The sequence below is a fragment of the Haliotis cracherodii genome, unplaced genomic scaffold (genome assembly GCF_022045235.1).
Source record: "Haliotis cracherodii isolate W230 unplaced genomic scaffold, xgHalCrac1.p SCAF_13, whole genome shotgun sequence".
NCBI lineage: Eukaryota > Metazoa > Mollusca > Gastropoda > Lepetellida > Haliotidae > Haliotis > Haliotis cracherodii.
In genome coordinates this window covers 18,422,607-18,443,028 of record NW_027266268.1, presented here as the reverse complement: position 1 = coordinate 18,443,028, position 20,422 = coordinate 18,422,607, and the positions used below count along the sequence as shown (strand labels likewise).

Below are 20,422 nucleotides of genomic sequence, written 5' to 3'. Positions count from 1 at the left end.
TGTCGACTAACAAGGCAGGTATTTCCGGGGGATGGTCAGCGGTAATGTGTTGTTCGTAAAACAACAGACAGGCGACCACCTAGCTAATGATGCAACCATTGAAAAAACATTACTCACGACTCTATTTTCCGTCAACCTGTAATTCTGCTTGTATTAGAACTTTATTCGCTAAGCTTGAGTGTTGAATGATTTTGTAGGTTTAGACATTAAAGATAGATTAAAAGTTCTTCTACTTTAATAACAAGACCTGAAACACTGTATAATTTGAAACTGGAAGAAATCAGGTATCAATTTTACTTCTTATAGACATCATCATCAGTACAAGATGAACTATTTTCAAAGCGTTGTAGTATTTATTTTAGCCCTAAACATGTTGCTTTGACTTCTGAATTTCTATATATTCTACTCAAAAGAAGTTAAATAACATCTGCTTCAGCAACCCATGCTCGCCTTAAAGGGTGGCTATGCTTGTTTTAAGAGGCGACTAACGGCATCGGGTGGTCAGACTCGCTGACTTGGTTGATGCATGTCATTGTTTCCCAATTGCGTGGAACGATGCTCATGATGTCAATCACTGGATTGTTTGGTCCAGACTCAATTATTTACAGACTGCCATCATATAGCTGGAATATTGCTGAGTGTGGCATTAAACAATAAACAAACAAACAAATCATATGACTAAAGTTTTTCTGTCATAACAGAATAACAATAGCAGTGTGAAAGAATCGGGTGTTCTTTTGCTTTTTTTGAGTGGTATGGATCTTGCGTTATGACATCAAGAAGTTATTTCCAAATTTGAACTGAAATAAAGAAACTGACTGCAACTTTCTTTCCTGCAACATGTCAGGATGGCGGAATGTCAATAATAATTGTGTTTGATTTCTCTGTGGCGACATCTTCACCACATTGTTGTTAGTGATATTGATCTCCCGACTAATAGTGTAGCTAGATTTCATTGTGTTGTGAGCACTTGCTAATATGCAATCAATACAACTACACCCGTTATATACACCTGTCAATCAATGATCAATTGCACCATTAGGACTCGTTATCAGGTGCAAATAATCCTACCCTCTAGTCTATGTACATAGATCTCAGTGGGTTGTTATGTTAAGGCATGTCATACAAATTTCACTGTTACAGAAATATTAGATCTGTGCAATCCAATCATAAGAATTTTTTTTACACAAGACATGATAAGCATGATCAATTTTAGTTACTGTCTTGAATTTATTTCTTGTACAGTTTGATATTTAATTGATATGCAAACTACTGGTCTACTAAGGTAACGATGTATCGAACTATCAGTTTATTGCAATTGTCACACTACGATTGTTCTATGTAGCGATAGGAATTTAGAAATAACAATGGCATTGTTGCCAACAATCAATAGTTTCAATAGTTGCAGTTTGTTAAAATGCAAGTAAAATAATACGTAAATTATGCATCAGAAAACTCAGTTTTTACAGCAATTGCCAATCCTCATGTAGCAAGAATTATGACAACTTCAGATTAGATTTGCTTTCTTTTCGTTTGAGTAATGAGAGGAAAATGAAAGATTTTGACATTGGTGGCAGTACTTAGTCCTTTCTATTACGTTGATTAATATGATGATCTAGCCTTAAAGTTGGTTAATCACAATAATATTACAATAGTTGACAATGATTTGTTTGTTTGTCTGTTGGTTAACTCCGCACTCAGATATATTCCAGCTATATGACGGCGGTCTGTAAATAATCGCGTCTGGACCAGACAGTCCAGTGATTGACATCATGAGTATCAGTCTACGCAATTTGGATGCAATGACATGCATGAACCAAGTCAGAGCGCCTGATCACCTGATCTGTTAGTCGCCTTTTACGACAAGCATAGTCGGCTTTTACAGCACCGCTAGTCCTGCATGATGACTGTGGAATATATATAAAAAAACAATCTAGATATATATACAATAGCAAGTCTAGCCAGCTCTAGCTAGCTCTATTCAGCATCGGGGAAAAATTATTTGTTTAATTTTAGAGTCAAGAAGGGTATTGTGTAATATAAGATTTCATAGACTAAATGTTAGTCTACGGCACCGCAGTACATTCACAACAGTGAAAATAGCCCTTATAGTCATCCCTTCACTATCCCTATACTATAGGGTTGAATTACAAAAAGTATTATTTTAAAATGATTTAAAAAAAACTGATGATTTGACAGGTGTATTATTTTACCCTCTAAGTATGAGAGATAGCATGCTGTGCACATGCACCTACTATTCAGTTGTCAGGGCAGTGGACATGTCTATTTTTGCAGCTGTTGTAAAAAGATGTATAAATTTAACTTTTTTCTATTATATATAATTTTGCTTGTCATGCATTTACATCCAACATGTATTTGAGTGTCATTTAAGCAGCATAGAAATAAGATGCAAGATTAACACCAGTTTAAAACGAAACCATTAAGCAAATTATTACTATAACCATACCAAAATGGCAATATGAAGTTAATGTGTTTGTAAGATCATTAAAAAGATTTAAAAAAAAGCCACTGGTAAAAATTAATTGATTTTTGTCTTGAATGTTATTTGGATTTAAAAAAATGTTTAGTAGGTAGAAAAATAAAGTGTGGGTGGGAGTTTTAAAAAAACGTTTTCAACAGGTTTTGTTTATGATTTTTTAGTAATGTTGACATCAACAGTATATTGGTTGTATTTATTAGCAATTTATGCATTCTAGGTCATAAGAATAAAAAAAAACTCCATTTCATTTAATTTTGTTCACATTTTCCATTCTTGGAGTCAGCAGATAAGCCAAGGTTTTCAAAAAGTCTGTTCAAAGCATGTTTTTCGGAATGACTTTTGTTAACTCTGATTCCTTATTCCAGGCTTCCCATCCTGCCATCCCAACCCCTGCAAGAACCAGGCACAGTGCATCGGGATATCTTCAGACCACAGTGTCTGCAAGTGAGTGACCTTCCCTTTTCATGTTGGATACTACAGTTCACACTGTCGAAATGAACAAGATCTGCAACAAATAAAACATTAGTATATGTAACAGCAATAACTTGCTCATGTTGCAATGAATTAGTTGCATGTCTGTTTGAAACACGCAAGGATTGCAGCATTGTGCATCTTCCCAACACAAGGGAGTTAACTGACTGTAAAAGTCCAGTTTCCATCTATGCTGAACTTGGCTGGCATTTCTGGGCCTGTTCGTAGCGCAACCAGTGCCTATTACAAGTTATGTCTCTTCTATTGACCATTCAGATTCCACCTGTCATATCACTGTCATTTTCTAGTAATATGGTCGTTCTGGTATTCTACAGGTTAAAACATTTGCCCATCACACCAAAGACCTGGGTCATATTCCTCACATAGGAACAATGTGTGAGGCGCATTTCTAGTGTCCCTCGGTGTGATGTTGCTGGAATATTGCTAAAAATGGAGTAAAATCTTACTCACCCTTATGAGTAAATGAATGATCCCTTTAGGAAAACATATAGTGAATGGTCTCAAAATTGCGGTGAACAAATGAAGGGTCCCCAATACATGCTTGGTATAGTAAAACAGTTAAGAAACGATCACCTTGAGAAACTTACAATCAAGATATAGAGGCCATGTCTCCAGTGTCTGTAATACACAAATAGAGGTGTTATATTGGAGGAAATACGGTAAAACTGACATATAGATTCATAATTTTGTTTTGAATTAAAGCCACAGTAAGCATTGTTCTACAATGTAGCCATATGTTCAGTTATTTTTCCCCTTCAGTATATGTTGCAAAGGTGACGTTTATATTGACAATTTGACTATTCGGCTTTTAATGGCTTGTGTCTTGATTCTTCTGTGTATTACAGGTTGATCACATCTTGATTCATCTACGTTTTATCTAAACTTGTATTCGAGTGTATAATTTGTGACTAACAGTACAATTGAAACAAGTGTTAGCGTAGCTTCTTTATATACCTGTCCATCATCAAGACAATCAGCAAACAGTCTTAGTTATTTATGACTTCCATTGCTGTCAGTAAGTGTTTTGAGATGAGTCCAATCAACAATTTATGACTAGGTTTTTACGCGATGCGAGCATGGTACTTGTCCCGACTTTTGCTTAAGGTATTGATTTCACTCATTAAAATCTTCAGCAAATTCATCATTACAGATCCACATTAACAGGGTTTCATATTTCTTTGAGAGGGAGTTCGAAGAATAGTTAATTCTGCCCAACAGTAGTTACATTTTCATAATTGATGCCAACATTTTTGTTGAGAGATCAGATTTCTCCACATCTTCTTGTCCACAGGATGTGATGTATAAGGTTTGATGTAACTGAGCTCTGTATTGTCATTGGTAACCTTCCCTCCTTACCCCCTCCTGTCCCCACCTTCCCTTTTGAATCCTCCTCTCCCCACCTTTCCTTTTTAATCCTCTTCTCCCCACCTTCCCTTTTAACCCCTCCTCTCCCCAACTTCCCTTCTTACCCATCCTCTCCCCAACTTCCCTTCTTACCCCTCTTCTTCCTACCTTCCCCTCTTGCTCCCTCTTCTCCCCACCTTCCCTTCTTACCCCTCCTCTCCCCAACTTCCCTTCTTACCCTTCCTCTTCCCACCTTTCCTTTTTACTCCTCCTCTCCAGTATGTGTCAATACATCCACAATATACAACAATGTATCACAATGCATCCAAAATATATCACAATACAGTGACAGTGTATTACAATATATCACAATACAGCCACTATGCATTACAATATATCACAATACAGTCTCAGTGTATCACAATATATCACAATACAGCCACAGTGTATTCCATTGAAAGCATTCATCTATATACAAATTTAACTGTTCATATATCTCATACCTAAAGGCTGATTGTGCTTGCTCATCCTGCACTAAAAGATTCCGAACTTACTGACAGGCCACTTTTTATCATCCCTGACAAACAACTGAATTAGTTACCTTATAGTGTTAATTAACTTTTGTTTTCTGTGTAGTTAGCAATACCTATACAGGTTAAACCTGGACTGAACCTGTATTATAGAACTGTACATCAACTGTCTGTCTTTGTGCGCCTGGATCAATAGCATGGTTGCACTCTCAAGGGGTTTTGCTCGATGACAACAAAAGAAATGTTTCAGAGTCTGATCAACAAAACCACATTAATATTTCACTAGCTTTCTTTTTTCTTGCAATTCGGAACCATATTTTCTCAAAGATTCGCTGGTTAATTATTTAATCCCAATCAGAAATGGTTTGCTTCGACAGTTTGGGAAGGTAAAGAAGGTGGACTAGCTCAATTGGCCACACGACATTGCGTTAAGCGTGTTTATAATGTTAATTACGCTCTGAACCATTGATTGGTTGATTTCATGTGTCATGATCTATGAAAGACGCATTGATCCTCATTTCGTGCAATGTCTACTTTCACACCTCCCATTAGATTAAAGGAAAGTAGTTGAGTACCTTATGTTAAGTTCTTATTTGATGAATTGCACAAGCTCATTAATCTCAAAATGGCATAAAAAGAGATTTTGATAGGATGTAATCTTGTCTGTTCCCTGTTCTTACTGGATTAAATTATTTGAAGTTGGACATGATATATGAGTCAGATTACGCAAAGCCACAATAGTTATTAATGGAATGACAATAGTTTGAACAATTAAGGGGACAATTGACAGAGATAAGGCTATTATGTTTTTTAGTTGTCTATTGATAGGGACAATACATACATGTGCACCAAACACTTGTTTCCTCATAACAAGAAGTTGACATCCATAAATTCTCTTCCTGACTTTAAATGTTATTTTCCTGCTGCACAGAGAATATCTGGTTGGTTTGGGTTGGGCTAAGCCTCTATAAAAGTAATTTCTTTGGCAAACAAAACATGACAAATAATAAGTTTTTGTGTATGGTAATGTTTCTGAGTGAGTGAGCGGGTTTACGCCACTTTTAGCCATAATCCAGCAATGTCAAGGCAGTGGACACCAGAAAGGGGTTCACACAATGTACCTATGGGGAATCAAACGTGGGCCTTCAGGTTGACGAGCGAACCTTTAACCACCAAGGCTACCCACCACAATGTATGTCTCATTGAGTAACTTGAGTTGAATGTGTATGGTGTAGCTCATGACAACAGCATGTATTGTTCTGTGCAAGTTTCTATTCCAAATCAATATTGTTTGTTTATATTGCAAATGCTAGCTTTGTCATTAGCTAAAAGGACAGGTTTGTACTTATCACAAGAAAATCCAGGTGGCACACTTCCAAACAGTGATTTTGTTGAAATGTATTTTATGGTGCGAGAAATTTGTGTTGTTTTTTTTGTAAGCAGAACTACAACATTTTCCTTCAAATTAACTGGTGGAACTGATATATTCTGGCAGTGCTAATAATAGTGGACCAGTTATCGGGTACTTCCAATAGGCAGAATCATTATGCAGGCCTCACTTGCATGATCAATAGTAACATGACATTGATGCATATGGGGTTGTTATTCCGTGTACCAACGTGTCCATTGGGGCCCTGGATTAGAACAGATCCGTGGACCCATTGCTGGCCATAAAGGTGACTAACTTGGATCTTGTGGTCAGGCTCTGTGACTTGACTGATGACATGTCATGGTGCCCTGATTGCAAGGGTCATTGCTCATGTTCCCAGTCCCTGGTGTGCCTGGTCCATTATTTATGGGGGCGCTTGGGTAGCCTAGTGGTTAAAGCGTTTGCTCGTCATGCCGAAGATCTGGATTCGATTCCTCACATGGGTACAATGTGTGAAGCGCATTTCTGGTGTCCTCCGCTGTGATATTGCTGGAATATTGCTGGAATATTGCTGAAAGCGTCGTAAAACCATACTCACTCACTCACTCACTCATGCTTTTGTGTATTTTCTCTGTATGTTAATTTTGCAGAATTCATGTTTTGTGTGTGTCACTCACTCACTCTGCAATGTTCTTTCTGGCCAAATGTCAGAACAGGGACCTGTTTCCTTCCAAAAGGAGACAACATGAAACTAATGATTATTTTTTGTTTTCATAACAGTGCCTTTTAAAAGTTTGAATTTTATGTGGACAAACTGTGTTTTTTGGTAAGATTTCCGCCTGTATCCCCCCCTAAAAAAATATATATATGATCAAAAGGATTGAGCAGCAATGCATACATATATAACTTTTGGATGGGTGATACGGGCGGAAGTATTTCCTGTTTTTTTATTTCGTTATAGTTTTAATGTTCTTGCTTGGCCTGAAACAGGTGTTCTTTTTATGATATGGCCATGGTGTCAAAGATGAAAGTTGTCATGGTTATTTGAAGTGTCATAAAGTTGATAAGAGAATTTATTGTTTTGGGACAAAAGGCCAAAGCTTGTTCACAGAAAGTTAGGAAGAAACATAATCTTTGACAGAGCCAGAGTTCGGTGGCATTGTCTTGCAAACAATTGCTGGAGCGTGGTAGCATTGTGGCAAAAACAATGACTTCAGGTATGCATTATTAAACGAATTTGTGTTCAGGTGCACCTGTATGGTGTTATGGGCAATTGAGGATAGATCTCACCGATACCTGTTGATAGCATCTTACAGAGAGGCAATAGACATTCCTTTGTAGAAAGTGATGGCGATCTGGCATGGAAGTTCTGTGTCGGGTGGGATTCCAGTTCGATATTAGATCTTTTTCGGTTTTGGCTTTGGAGTGAGTGAGTGTGTGAGTGAATTTTGGATAGGATGGGATTCCAGTTCGATATTAGATCTTTTTTCTGTTTTGGAGTTGTTGTACTGAGTGAGTGAGTGAGTGATTGAGTGAGTGAGTGAATCCATTTTCAGTTTCAGCTTTGTGATACTGCTATTGTTCTCAGTGAGTGAGTGAGTTTTTATGCTGTTTTAATGATATTTCTGCTGTATAATAGTGGAGTCAAACCCAGATCTTCAATATGATGAGCAAAAATTTAACCACTTTTCTGCCCTCAGTGACCTGATATTCTGAGTATTAGTCATTGTTACACATGTTAGTATTTGTAGCCTTGTATTTTCATTTGTGGTTTGTTCAATAGTTCATCATCTTAAAACTATTTTAAAGTTTCAGAAGATTTTTTTCCAATATTTCGCCAACATAATTACAAAAAAGTTACAAACTTTCTGGAGCTGTTCTGTAAAATATCCCGTTAGTACCTACTTGAATTCCCTGCAACATTGTGCCATATGTTATTTCTTCCGTGGAAGCCATCATCAGCCTTGTGCAAGCACTCAAACCCACACTAAGCACATTACAAAGGAAGGTTTTCTTGTGTAGCAGGCACTTATCTGGGTTTGTTAGGGCTTAAACAAATGCTGCTGAACATGCGTGACTATTGTCTGTCTGTTGAAACAAACTAGAACCACTCAACTTCCATACCGTTGACAACTTCATACTTACTTGATGATTGTATCACATTCGGTTGGGAGAAAGTAGAAGGTTTTGAGTCACTTAATAGGAAACTCCTCTGATGACGATTATGAAATGGTGCAAGCTACGTTTATATCGAATAATGCCTTCTGTCAAGGAATTGGTAAGATACGACTTGAGATGATCTTTGACGTATTGTGATATGTTTGTTGAACACGGAGTATCTGTTAAGCTGAAGGATCTAATATTTTGTCAATATCGGGGATATTTAAGAATAGGTTCTCAAATACACTAAAAGCCTTTTTAACAAGCGTCATACTAAGGGCTTACATCCGCAGGGTTATGGATTTCCCTGAAAACCGCACGTGCGGTTAGTCTGCGATTAACAATAGCTGGGAAAGATAAGGGTTTCGGTATTGATTAAAAGAGAGCTTTTAATATTGATAAAGAGTTTCTTCTGAGATGATGGACCATAGATAGTTTTGGTCGCATCCGACACCTTATCTTGGACTTGAGGATGGACAGCTCAGCCAATCAGACACACCTTACATGATAACAGAATGTCAACACTGAAGTCACGAAAATACATGGAATTTGAATAGCTAAAAGATAGGCGATTGATACGATGATTGTTTTCATGACGGCCTTGCCCTTTGTCTGGCGCTCCTTTCGTAAGCCCAGAGCTTCTGATGTCCATGTTTAAATTAAAAATAATACTTGCAATTGATTCGGCACGCGAGCGACAGGATATGACGTAAATAGCCAGTGTTAAAACATTGACACTGTCAAAGAAGGAAGTTTTCAGGCAGGAACAGAAAACCATTTGAAAAAATGTCTTTGAAAACCATTTGACATGCTAACAGAGATTTGAGTGGAGATGACTTGTTGCAGAATAACACTGTCGACACTTGGGGTTGAAAAGCGCTTTTCCACAACCTTGACCTCTTTGTACTTGAATTAGCTTCATTTGGGCTGAAGGGACATCTTTCCATTCTGACACAGTGTGAGTCCATGACACATTCAAATCAACTTCACATTATTGATTTTTTGGCTATTGAAACTTTTCTGTGAAAAAGAGACGTAAAAAAAATATTGCAAGTATAAAAACCCAAAATGAGGATGCTTCTTGGGGTCGAAATCAGGATCTGAATGAATTTCTCAACATGTTTTCAAGATGTGATGGCAACCTTGGAGCATGTTATTTTTAGAAAGACTGCTGATCTGTGTTATCCAATAGATATGGTCAACTTATAACGTATCGGTGGTATCCTTCATCAGTTGTATAACATGTCGTATGCGAGGAAGGAAAACAAAGGCATTGTTCTGTTCAAGGAAGAACAGGTCTCACTGCCTTTCATTGCCCTTCAGCTTCTATGATATTGTGTGAATGTCAGATATTTTAATATTTTAATATAATTAAGATTGACTCCTAAGATTATATGTAATCTTGAACTCAAGATATGTTTTCAGAGCGATATCATGAGTTAAATATAACTAGCCTCCAACATGTGGTTTATGTAAAATAACTTAATTTTGGGGAAACAACTAGTCCTTCCATTTTACTTGTTCCAGGACTCAGTATGACATTGATACAATGTGTGAAGCACATTTCTGGTGTCTCCTGCTGTGGTAGTGCTGGAATATTGCTAAAAGCGGTGTAAAACCTCACTCACTCACTCGCTCGCCCACCCACCCACTCACTCACTCACTCACTCACTCAGTATAACACTATTTGTGTACCTGTTTTGTCTGTATGACACTGTAACATATTGGTATATTTAATTTATTGTAGTGCAGATGGGGTTATCTCACTCACTCACACATCTGATCAAAAAGTGAAAGTGAAAAAAGGAGGATATTTATTGTCTGTAAGCAGTGACAAAATATTGTCACCTCAAAGGACCACCACTACCACAACCAAACAGACATCCCCTCCCTCTAATTACAGCGAGGCCCCAAGTTCTCCGGCACCGTGAGAGCTCCCCCTCAAATACCCCTGTGTCCGAGCTCCCCTACCTTGCGCAGTACTAGAAACAGATACATTGTAGAGTTGCTGGAATGCAATAGCAATTTGTTTCCATGTTAGTACAAGTTACTCAGCAATTTAGGAATTTGGACAATAAAACCTTTTTTTGATGTTATATTTTAATGCATATTTCCTTTATGGTGTATTATATTACCTGATCTATGATTAATCAACTTGTCAAGGTAAACAGAGTTGTACCCCAGAACAGACATGTTATTGTGGCTGCTGATCACATAAAACATTAGAGGTTGTGCATTTAACATATTAAACAGTCATGTGGGGCTTTACATTTGAAACTGGTTGTCATAAGAAATTGAACTGTCCTCCTTGTCTAGTGGATAGTGCATCTGCCTGGAGAGCAGAAGGTCAGTGTTTTGATCTCTGGCTGTATCACCCCAAGAAAGTTAAATGATGGTACTTGTTGTTACCCTGCCTGGCATTCGGCATTGAAGGGATAAAACAAGGACAGGTTGGCTCAGAGTCAGTTTACTGTGTCTGTGTGTTATCAATGTTAAACTGTGGCGTGGTATTTTAGTTTGCTAATGCACGACTACACACTATGCAACACCACACCATGCAACACCACACCATGCAACACACACCACACCTCACACCATGCCACGCCACGCCACACAACTGCTCAAAACACCACACCACTGCTCAAAACACCACAGGGGTGGTCGGGTAGCCTAGTGGTTAAAGCGTTCGCTCGTCACGCCGAAGACCCGGGTTCGATTCCCGACATGGGTACAATGTGTGAAGCCCATTTCTGGTGTCCCCCGCCGTGATATTGCTGGAATATTGCTAAAAGCGGCGTAAAACCATACTCAGTCAGTCAAAACACCACACCACACCACACACCACTGCACAAAAACATATCTCACACACACACACACACACACACACACACACACACACACACACACACACACACAGAGTATTCAGTAGCATCATGCTGTAATGTAATCTATTAAAGGAGTTCATTGATGCTGTAATATTACATACAAATAGATGATGAACATCACTATTATTATTCTTGAGAGAAAAAAACGAAAACCTTTGAAGTGAACAGCAAGAATTTGCTATACCCAGGAGCACCAGTATTCCCCGAAACTTGATTATATAGTTACGACAGTAGCCTTCTGTCACAGACATATAATCCAATATTGCTTTAACTATGTCCATGTGTAATGAATTCACAGTCATATTCACGTCAACACATTACACTGTCTGAAACCAGATGGTCTCCAGCTTGTATGAAGGGCTCACTAAATCTACTGAGTCTGTGCCCAGAATTACACCTAACCGGATCATTCATCTATCTTCTAGAGTCACTGGCCTCGGCAGACACTTGAAGGTTAATGTGTTGTCATTGAATCACAGGCCGGCCTTCATACCCTAGTGATGAGTTTAGACTCTGAGTGTAGGTTTTCCTTTCATTGATGTCGATATTTCGGTCTGTTGCATCCATTACCAAAGCATCTGATTTATAAATCCATCTCGCCTCCTGATAGGTTTAAATTTAAGGAGGTTGGATTGACCACTTCATATTTCTATAATAATCTGGCATTGATGGGGAAGTAAGTTTTCCCGTTTTATGGACATTGGAAGAACTCAACATCTGTCAGGAATCAGGGCAGTGAAGCAAGTTTGTGAGACAGTATTTAGACTACCATCCCATCAAGTAAATATAATCTGTCTTTACACAATAAATTTTTGTTTTTAAAGCAACTTTTAGAATTTAATGCAGATTGTGGTATATAGCTAGTTAGTCTCACAACTTTTGAGACTTAGTTTAAGTGCATATTTTCTACAGTGATGGGGCAGGACTTTCAAGGACATTTCTATTGCAATAGTGACATGATCCTATGGAGGAGGGAGAAGGGGGGGGGGGGGGGGGGGGCGGAGAATCCCTTGAACATGTTGCTAGGTTTGTCAGCACCATACCTGTGCTCGTGGGTTTTACCAAAGTGGTAAGCATCTGAGAACTGCATTACTTAGGGCTTTCCTCCCTCTTGTGATGGAACTTTGGGGTGAACGTCTATGACCTGCATCACTCCTTACATCATTACCTTTTCTTCCATGTTGGGCATGATCAGCTTCAGAATCCTCTCAAGGTCAACCTCTCAAGGTCAACCAAAACTGTTTCACAATTGTCACGTCAATGAGAAAAACAACACTATTTTCAGTTTAACTCAAAGCCTTATGTTTCTCAGAAAATGATGTTCAGATTATGACTTCAAAATTAATGTCACGTTTTGGAGATGCTGGGCCTTCGTATCCTTATCATCCCCTCCAGACATGTGAAGTTGAGGTATGATGTTGGTGGGTTGTAGATCGTATTTCCGCACATGTTTTTTCATATCGGCTTCCTTTATGCATTATCTTAAGAGATCAAACTGAGGATCAGAAAACATCTTTGCTATCTGCATCCATGGATTTTATTTCATACTGGAGGGGTCTTGCTTGAAGCTGTTAGAAGGCTGCAGGGTGCGAGTGAGGAGTGAATGAGTCGGGTGATAGCTAATGGTCTGTGAGAATCTACTATATTTGCCTGATAGAATGACGCAACAGTACAAGTTGCTTAAATATTGAAGGGCAGATAGAATATATAAGCAACAAAACCCTCTCTCTAATCATAAGAAATCTCTCCTAATAGGAGGAGAGTCCATTGTAGGAATCTGATCACATCATAAGAATCACTATCAAATAGTGATGACACCATGTGTTTGCGAAAAGGTGATCATGTCCAAGACAAAATAGGGAATTGCAACAAACATAAGTTTTGTTACTGATTCATCACATAGCTCATGCTTTTCGTACTGCAACGAATGTATCAAGGCATTTGCAGAGGTTGAATTGTCTACTGCAGATATCAATCAATTCCAAAATTGGAATTATGAATTTACGTTGCAACATAAGTGAATGTAATGTTAGACCCCATTTCACCTCACCACACCTTCTCGTCGCTCGTGCTACTGACCACTGGTATGTGGGTTGCACTTAATAACTTGGCTGTGAAATAGCTTGACAATGGTGTAAAACTGCATTGATTTTCTAACCAGTCCCACAAAATTTTACTGCATGTAGATTGAGAGGATTAAGAACACAAGTTATATAATGGAAAAACTGCATCAACAGAAACATATTGTGAGAGTCATGTTAGGTTCATGTACTGAAATGGGCAAAGAATGTATGTAAAATAGATTAAAGGGTTTTTAACATTGCAACGTTCCCTATCAAATTGCTATTTATCTACCTCAGGGAACAGTTTGAAAGATAGGGATGTAATGACATGTGTAGGTAGCTATGCAGGGTTGGTATGAGGCCTGAAGACCACACCTGGACAACTCCATCACCAGGTGCCCAATACAGACTCCCTGGATGGACACTGACGTGGTCCTCATACCTGTCGTGATAGGACTGTGTGGGAGTGTGTGGTGGGGAGGGTGGGGACGGCTCCATCACCAGGTGCCCAATACAGACTCCCTGGCTGGACACTGACGTGGTCCTCATACCTGTCGTGATAGGACTGTGTGGGAGTGTGTGGTGGGGACGGCTCTATCACCAGGTGCCCAATACAGACTCCCTGGCTGGACACTGACCTGGTCCTTATACCTGTTGATAGCACTGTGTGTATGGTGGGGAGGGTGGGCTGTGTGTGAGTGTGTGTGATGGGGAGGGTGGGGACAAATATTGTAGGAAATTCATGGGAAGTAAGTTGGTTTTCTTGGTAGTCCACAATATGATACACCGAATGCTGCCTAGCAGTACGCTGGCTGCCATACCCTCTGATGTGCAGATGCCGATATTTCAGTGCTGAAATTTATTTTGTGCCTTTTATTTGTTGCAAAGGTGACAGATCAATAAAATAGTCAGCATAAAGTTATGAGCTTGCATGGTCATGCATTCTAAGTGAAAATCCCTGCCTAATTTACTTGTACCAGTGATATGACTTGTTGGCTGCTCTCGAGACATTCCGTGGTATGCCTGATGCCTAGAGGGTGTCTGGGGTTGGCACCCTCCAATAATCAAGCCATACCGTTGCACCCTGGAAGTAGTCATGTCTTGGCTTGACAAAATAGTAGTGGATACAACCAGTGAAGACCCCGGGGTAGAATAGGTCTTCAGCAACCCACGCTTGCTGTAAAAGTCTACTATGCATGTTGTAAGAGGTGACTAACGGGATTGGATGGTCTGGTTCGCTGACTTGGTTGATGTATGTCATCGATCCCAATTGCGGGGATCGATGTTCATGATGTCAATCACTGGATTGTCTGGTCCAGACTCGATTATTTACAGACCGCCATCATATAGCTGGAATATTGCTGAGTGCGGCATTAAAGAACAAACAAACATGAGTAAATGTGCATGCGAATGGGGTAGAAGTTTACAAAGCTCATTGGTATCATCTTCCAAGAAGCTGTCAATACAAAATAAATAAGCATTTTGTTGTGTTTATGTTGTGGGGCAATGGAAAATCATGGCAGCAGCTTAACTGGGTAAAACATAAATGATTTGATTGATAAAAATGTAATAGAAATAAATTTGTATTTTGTTGTAAAGGCTAAAAATTTTGGATTATTCCAGGCTTGATTTAGATTATATTTTTAAAAAGAAAATTAATTTGGAGATATATATTTTTAAATAAGATAACTTTATTTCTGCGACTATATGTCGCCTCAGTATAAAACTAAGAATAAGGATGCAATAAGGGGTCGAAGTCAGAATCTGAATGAATTTCTCAACATGTTTTCATGATTCAAATTGATGTCAACCTTGGAACATTTTATTGTAAGTTTGACTAAACTCACTCATTCCTTTTGCAATGAATAATACATGAGGTAGCACAACTGTGAACATACAAAATTTTGGAAACCGTCTGAATTAAACCTAGGTTCAGGAACAACAATTTGTTCTTATATATAACATTTTGTAAGAATTTGTGATTTCAGAAATTTGATGGATTAAAATTTGAGTCCAAATAGCAGCTTTTCTGTCCAACTTTCCAGTGGTGGGATAGCCTTGTGGTTAAGGTGTTTGCTTTTAGTGCCTAGTTTGATTCCCTTCTTGGGTAAAATCTGTTAAGCACATTTTGGGAGTCCCTTGCAGTGATATTGCTTAAATATTGCTTAATAATGTTTGATATTGTGTTAACCATACTTAATTTCTCTGTATCAACTTTGAAAGATTTGTCCTTTAATACCCTGTAGCAGGACAGTTTCAGGAAGCAAGCAGCATGTGTTGTTGTCCATACCACTGGTCGTGCCAACGGTTATCAAAAACAACTCCCATCAAATACGAGGCGTGTCAGACAAAATTTCAAAGAATAATCCCTTTCAAGCTGTGGTCTTTGGTTTCTGCTTCATCAGATACTCAGCCTAGCTACCTGAAGTTTTCTATCTGTGTGTGTTGTGTTATCTTTCTTATGAGACCATTGTTTATATAGCCATGATACCAGCTATCTGGGCGTCTTAGTGGTATTGTTGACTGATAAATATCAAACATTAGTAAACTTGACCTGCATACTGTGTCAGATATGCCCATGAAGATCTCCTTTTTGTGTGGAGTGGAGGAAGTCAGGTTTGCAGCAATAGGAATTTTTCGTTCACAGTAGGCAATAGTGACGTATTGGGAATAGGGAATAAAAGAAATGGGCTTGCTTACAAGAGTGAGAGGGGGCACTGGTGGCCCAGTCTAAGGCGCCGCGATTCGCTGTGCAGATTTGCATCCCTTGGCCATGCCAGAAACCTATGATTGTAGGTTCAAATCCCGGTTCGCCCGGATTATGTTTCTAGGTTTGTCAGCACCATAACGTGCTCGTGGGTTTCACCGAAGTGGTAAACGACTTAGACCTGCATCACTTTGGTCTTTCCTCCCACATTATGCTTACATGCCGTGATATAACTGCAAAACTGTTAAAAGCTGGGTTAAACCCAACTCACTGACTCACTCACTCACTCACTACAAGAGTGAGAGAAAGACCTTCATCACTGTGGGATATAGGGCAGGTTCTCAGTATCCCATGCTCCAGAGCAATGTAATGTGGATTATGTGGTCATGGTTATCTGATTGGATGTTGCTTGTGATATCGACCACCAATTTAACTCGTCCAGATTAGACCTGACACTTGGTGTCTGTGAGATAACCTTCTCTCCACTTTATTATTAATGTTTTCCAGCTGTTAGAGCAAGCTATGTCCAGCTACATAATGCAGATTTGTTATGTCCGGCTGGTATATAAAGACTTGTTATATCTAGCTATGTTCCTTCTAGTTTTGTTATGTCCAGTTATGTTATTCATAGATTTGTTATGTCCTGTTATGTCCTGTCTTGTTTTGTTATATCCAGCTGTATTCCAATTTTGTTATATCCAATGTTGGTTGTTGTTTAACGCTGCACTCAGCAATATTCAAGCTATATGACAGCGATCAGTAAATAATCCAGTCGGGACCAGACAATCCAGTGATTGACATCAAGAGCATCAATCCCCGCAAATGCTTGAACCAAGTCAGCAAGCCTGACCACTTGATCCCGTTAATCGCCTCTTACTACAAGCATAGTCGCCTTTTACGACAGTTCTACCCTGGATCTTCACAGGTCTTGTTATATCCAAGGCGGACTGTTGTTACTACTGGTAGTTACTGCTACATCTTTCTTTACAAAATACAACAATCTGTTGGGATGATCTTGGGTATGGGGGGGTCTGACTAAACTTTTAAATGTTAATATTAATGTAGCGTTATGAGTCACACAAGGAACCTGTCTCACTGAAAACACCGGCACAGATGCCCATCACATAACTCTATTAAATGTAAAAACAGTAACATGCTTTATGCCTAGGGTTAGATTTTGACAGAGATACATCGACCTTGCATGTGTACTGCTGTAAGGATTACCCACTTGTCACACTCGAGTAGATTCTGATAACTGGATAAGCCATTATTTGTTCTGTGCCCATATCGTGCTGTCTGCTGGAATGAAATAAATCAGAGGAATATATTGTTGGACACTGTAGATGATAAAATCAGTTTCTTAAGCTTGAATACAAACTATTTACCGTATATATAATATAAATTTATGATGGGGTTAGTTTTGAGACTATGCACACTGTAGTATGAGGTGTACTTACAACCCCTTCAGCAGCATAAAGTCGAGTTCTGTCTCTTAGGCATACCAGAAATCCCATCTGGTCCTAGGCTCAGTCCAAGACTAGCCCTGATTATGTTCCTAGCTTTCTCAGAACCATACCCATACCTGTGGGTTAAAACATTGAAGAGCAGCATCACTTTGAGCTTTTATCTCACATGAAGATACCATGCTGTTGTATAACTGAAATACTGTTATAAGTGTCATAAAACTCAGTCAACAGTAAATTCCGTATTAAACTGACGTGTAGATTCAAAGATAGGAGGGATGACAGTGGCTCCAGCTGTATTGTATGGTTATTGAGTAGTTATTAGGTGAGGGGTGCTAATTATGTCAATTACGGTATGATTAATATTATCATGTTGGATCATCAATGTACCCAGTACTAAGTAGATATCCGTTAGCGTGTTGTCGCCAATCATTAGAAGGGTGTAGCAGAGTTTATGCTTGTTACACATTGTTTTAGTTTGTTGTTATGACTCCAGATATGATAGACTTGCTTGATTGGTCTTTGAAGGTAGATATACAATAATTCAATGATGTTGCAATTCTCTTTGTGGTGTATATTTGACATTGGTATTTAAACCATGTGACATCTTTTGAGGGAAGATTATGTTCTTAATGGAGTGTCATGTAGAGGGCAGGTGGTGACCCTGAAATGACTGACTGAAGTTTCAATCTCAAATTTCAGTCATGAATGTGAACTTATCATGCACATTAAAGGTGAAAAATGTTGTTTTTTAACTTGTCTTATGACAACCAAGAATATTCATTACCATTGCACTTATTTGGTCCCTGGGAAGTCTATTTTTGTTTGCCATTGCTGTATGTATTTGTTAATTATTTATATATTTATGAATGATAACCATGTACAAGTCATCTCTTGTTCCACTTGGGTGATTTACACCTTGAGTCGAAAGATGATAAGTAAGGCAACTGCTTTATGAACATTGAAATAAAGAAGTTTATGTTATAGGTATTTTGAATTTGATAATCCACCAGCAAGAGATAAGAAAAGTGACTTAATCAATCTGAGACCTTCTACACTTGCAGGAAGTATTGATTATCTCAAAATGTGTTTACAATGTACTTCATGTGTGTCAAATGACTTTTAGAAAGATAAATGCACCACATGGTTCTTGAATGAGAGTAGGGGCACGGGTGGCCCAGTCGTCTAAGGCGCCGCGATTCACTGTGCAGAGTTGCGTCCCTTGGGCATGCCAGAAACCTATGATTGTGGGTTCGAATCCCGGTTCGCCCCGATTATGTTTCTAGGTTTGTCAGCACCATACCCATGCTCGTGGGTTTCACCGAAGTGGTAAATGTCTGAGACCTGCATCACTTCGGGCTTTCCTCCCACATTAAGCTGACACGCCGTGATATAACTGCAAAACTGTTAAAAGCAGCGTAAAACCCAACTCACTCACTCAGTTGACTGAGAGTAATGTTGTGTATGTTTTGAACAGTAGTCAACTGGGACTGTTGAATCTCAAATGGTCACAGTGGAATACAGTAAACTATGTTTATAACAAACTTTTTTTAGTCCTGACCATTTGTTGTATAAATGCTGTATATATGCTTATAATGAACTACGGTTATAACGAACTAAAATTAGTGGACCCTTCAAGTTTGTTATAACCAAAGTTTACTGTACTTTCAGTTTTTGTAACCAAATACATTAAGATGCAGGAGAATATAAGTTGAAAGGGAGGGAGGGAGGGACAGAGGGAACTCTCCCTTGACAATGAACCTGTTGGCTATGCCACACCTCATTGTTGAACCAGGTTCTTCTGTCCCTTGAGATACTTCTAGTTTGTGACAGGTGAAAAAAATGCTGTCAAAATTCCTAACCTCAAAAGAGTGTTGTGAATATTCACGTTGTTTGAGTCTGTCCGTCTTTCTACAGCGTGGTAGCATTTCAATAAGGGTTTCTCAAAGCTGGTTTATATCATTGTGTATGGTGTACAAGGGAGAAGATAGTCGTAAAATTTTGCCCCGGGTCAGCGCTTGAGCTACACAGAATGGGACAAGGGGCTGGAGCACCTGCCGGTTTTAATGGGCTATGGAGGGCTGTGATTGGTTGAAATGACAGGGAACGAGCTGGGCCTGTGGCCAAATTGTTGGCTTGCTACCAGCCACGAGGCTTTGACATGCTGGCGCATTTACCAGTGTTTGATTGATAGTGTTCTGCTTTTATTGAAGCTTGATACTATAACTCTCTTTCATGACAAGTGTCTAGTGACTGCTTTCTATCTGCAGGATAAGCCGCAGTAATTGAATATACTGCTTATCAATCTACAGAGGTTTTCAAAATTGGTCTTTCAATCTTCGAAATTTGTAATGTGTGTAAGTGGTTGGTGCAAACTTGTATATTGATATTTTGTAAGGACGTTTTAAATGATGACCTGTCAGTTAAAGTATGGGTGATATTTTGAATGTCAGAACAAAACTAATTTTCCATTTTTTTTTATCGTTCAGAAAGAGTGTGTGAGGTGGCCTAGTGGTCAAAGTGTTTACTTGTAATGCAGGTGAACCAGGTTGGGTTTAATTACAAACATGCCTTCTCTCCCTGTCTTATGGGTGGAATATTTCTTAAATCAGTGTCAAATCCTTGTATTAGTACTAAAACCTTTATTGAATGGATGTGTTATTCAGAGGTTTAACGTCATTCCAGATTCTAAAAAAGAAAACAGCTTGTTTTGCAGATATAAAAAGAAATTAAACGCCAGAGTAAGATTGATGGTTTAGAAAAATGTACCCGAATTGATGACTGGTGTTTGACTCTTACTTTCTTTCTCCCTTATCCTCATTGTTGTCCTGTGAGTTGATCAGGAAGCAAATATGGCAGTCAAAGCTTTTATTCAATACATCTGAAGAAGCGAATTTAATGCTTGTTTA

General features: G+C 38.8%; 1 protein-coding gene across 3 annotated transcripts in view; it reads left to right on the top strand.

Annotated features, from left to right (window-relative positions):
- Nucleotides 1-20,422, top strand: part of LOC139459694 (neurogenic locus Notch protein-like) — a 107,406-nt gene that overhangs the window by 13,830 nt on the left and 73,154 nt on the right. For all 3 annotated transcript variants that reach the window (XM_071241324.1, XM_071241323.1, XM_071241322.1), the window contains exon 2: nt 2,866-2,944. In XM_071241324.1, coding sequence (XP_071097425.1) covers nt 2,866-2,944 — 79 coding nt within the window. The remainder of the gene's footprint in view (nt 1-2,865; nt 2,945-20,422) is intronic.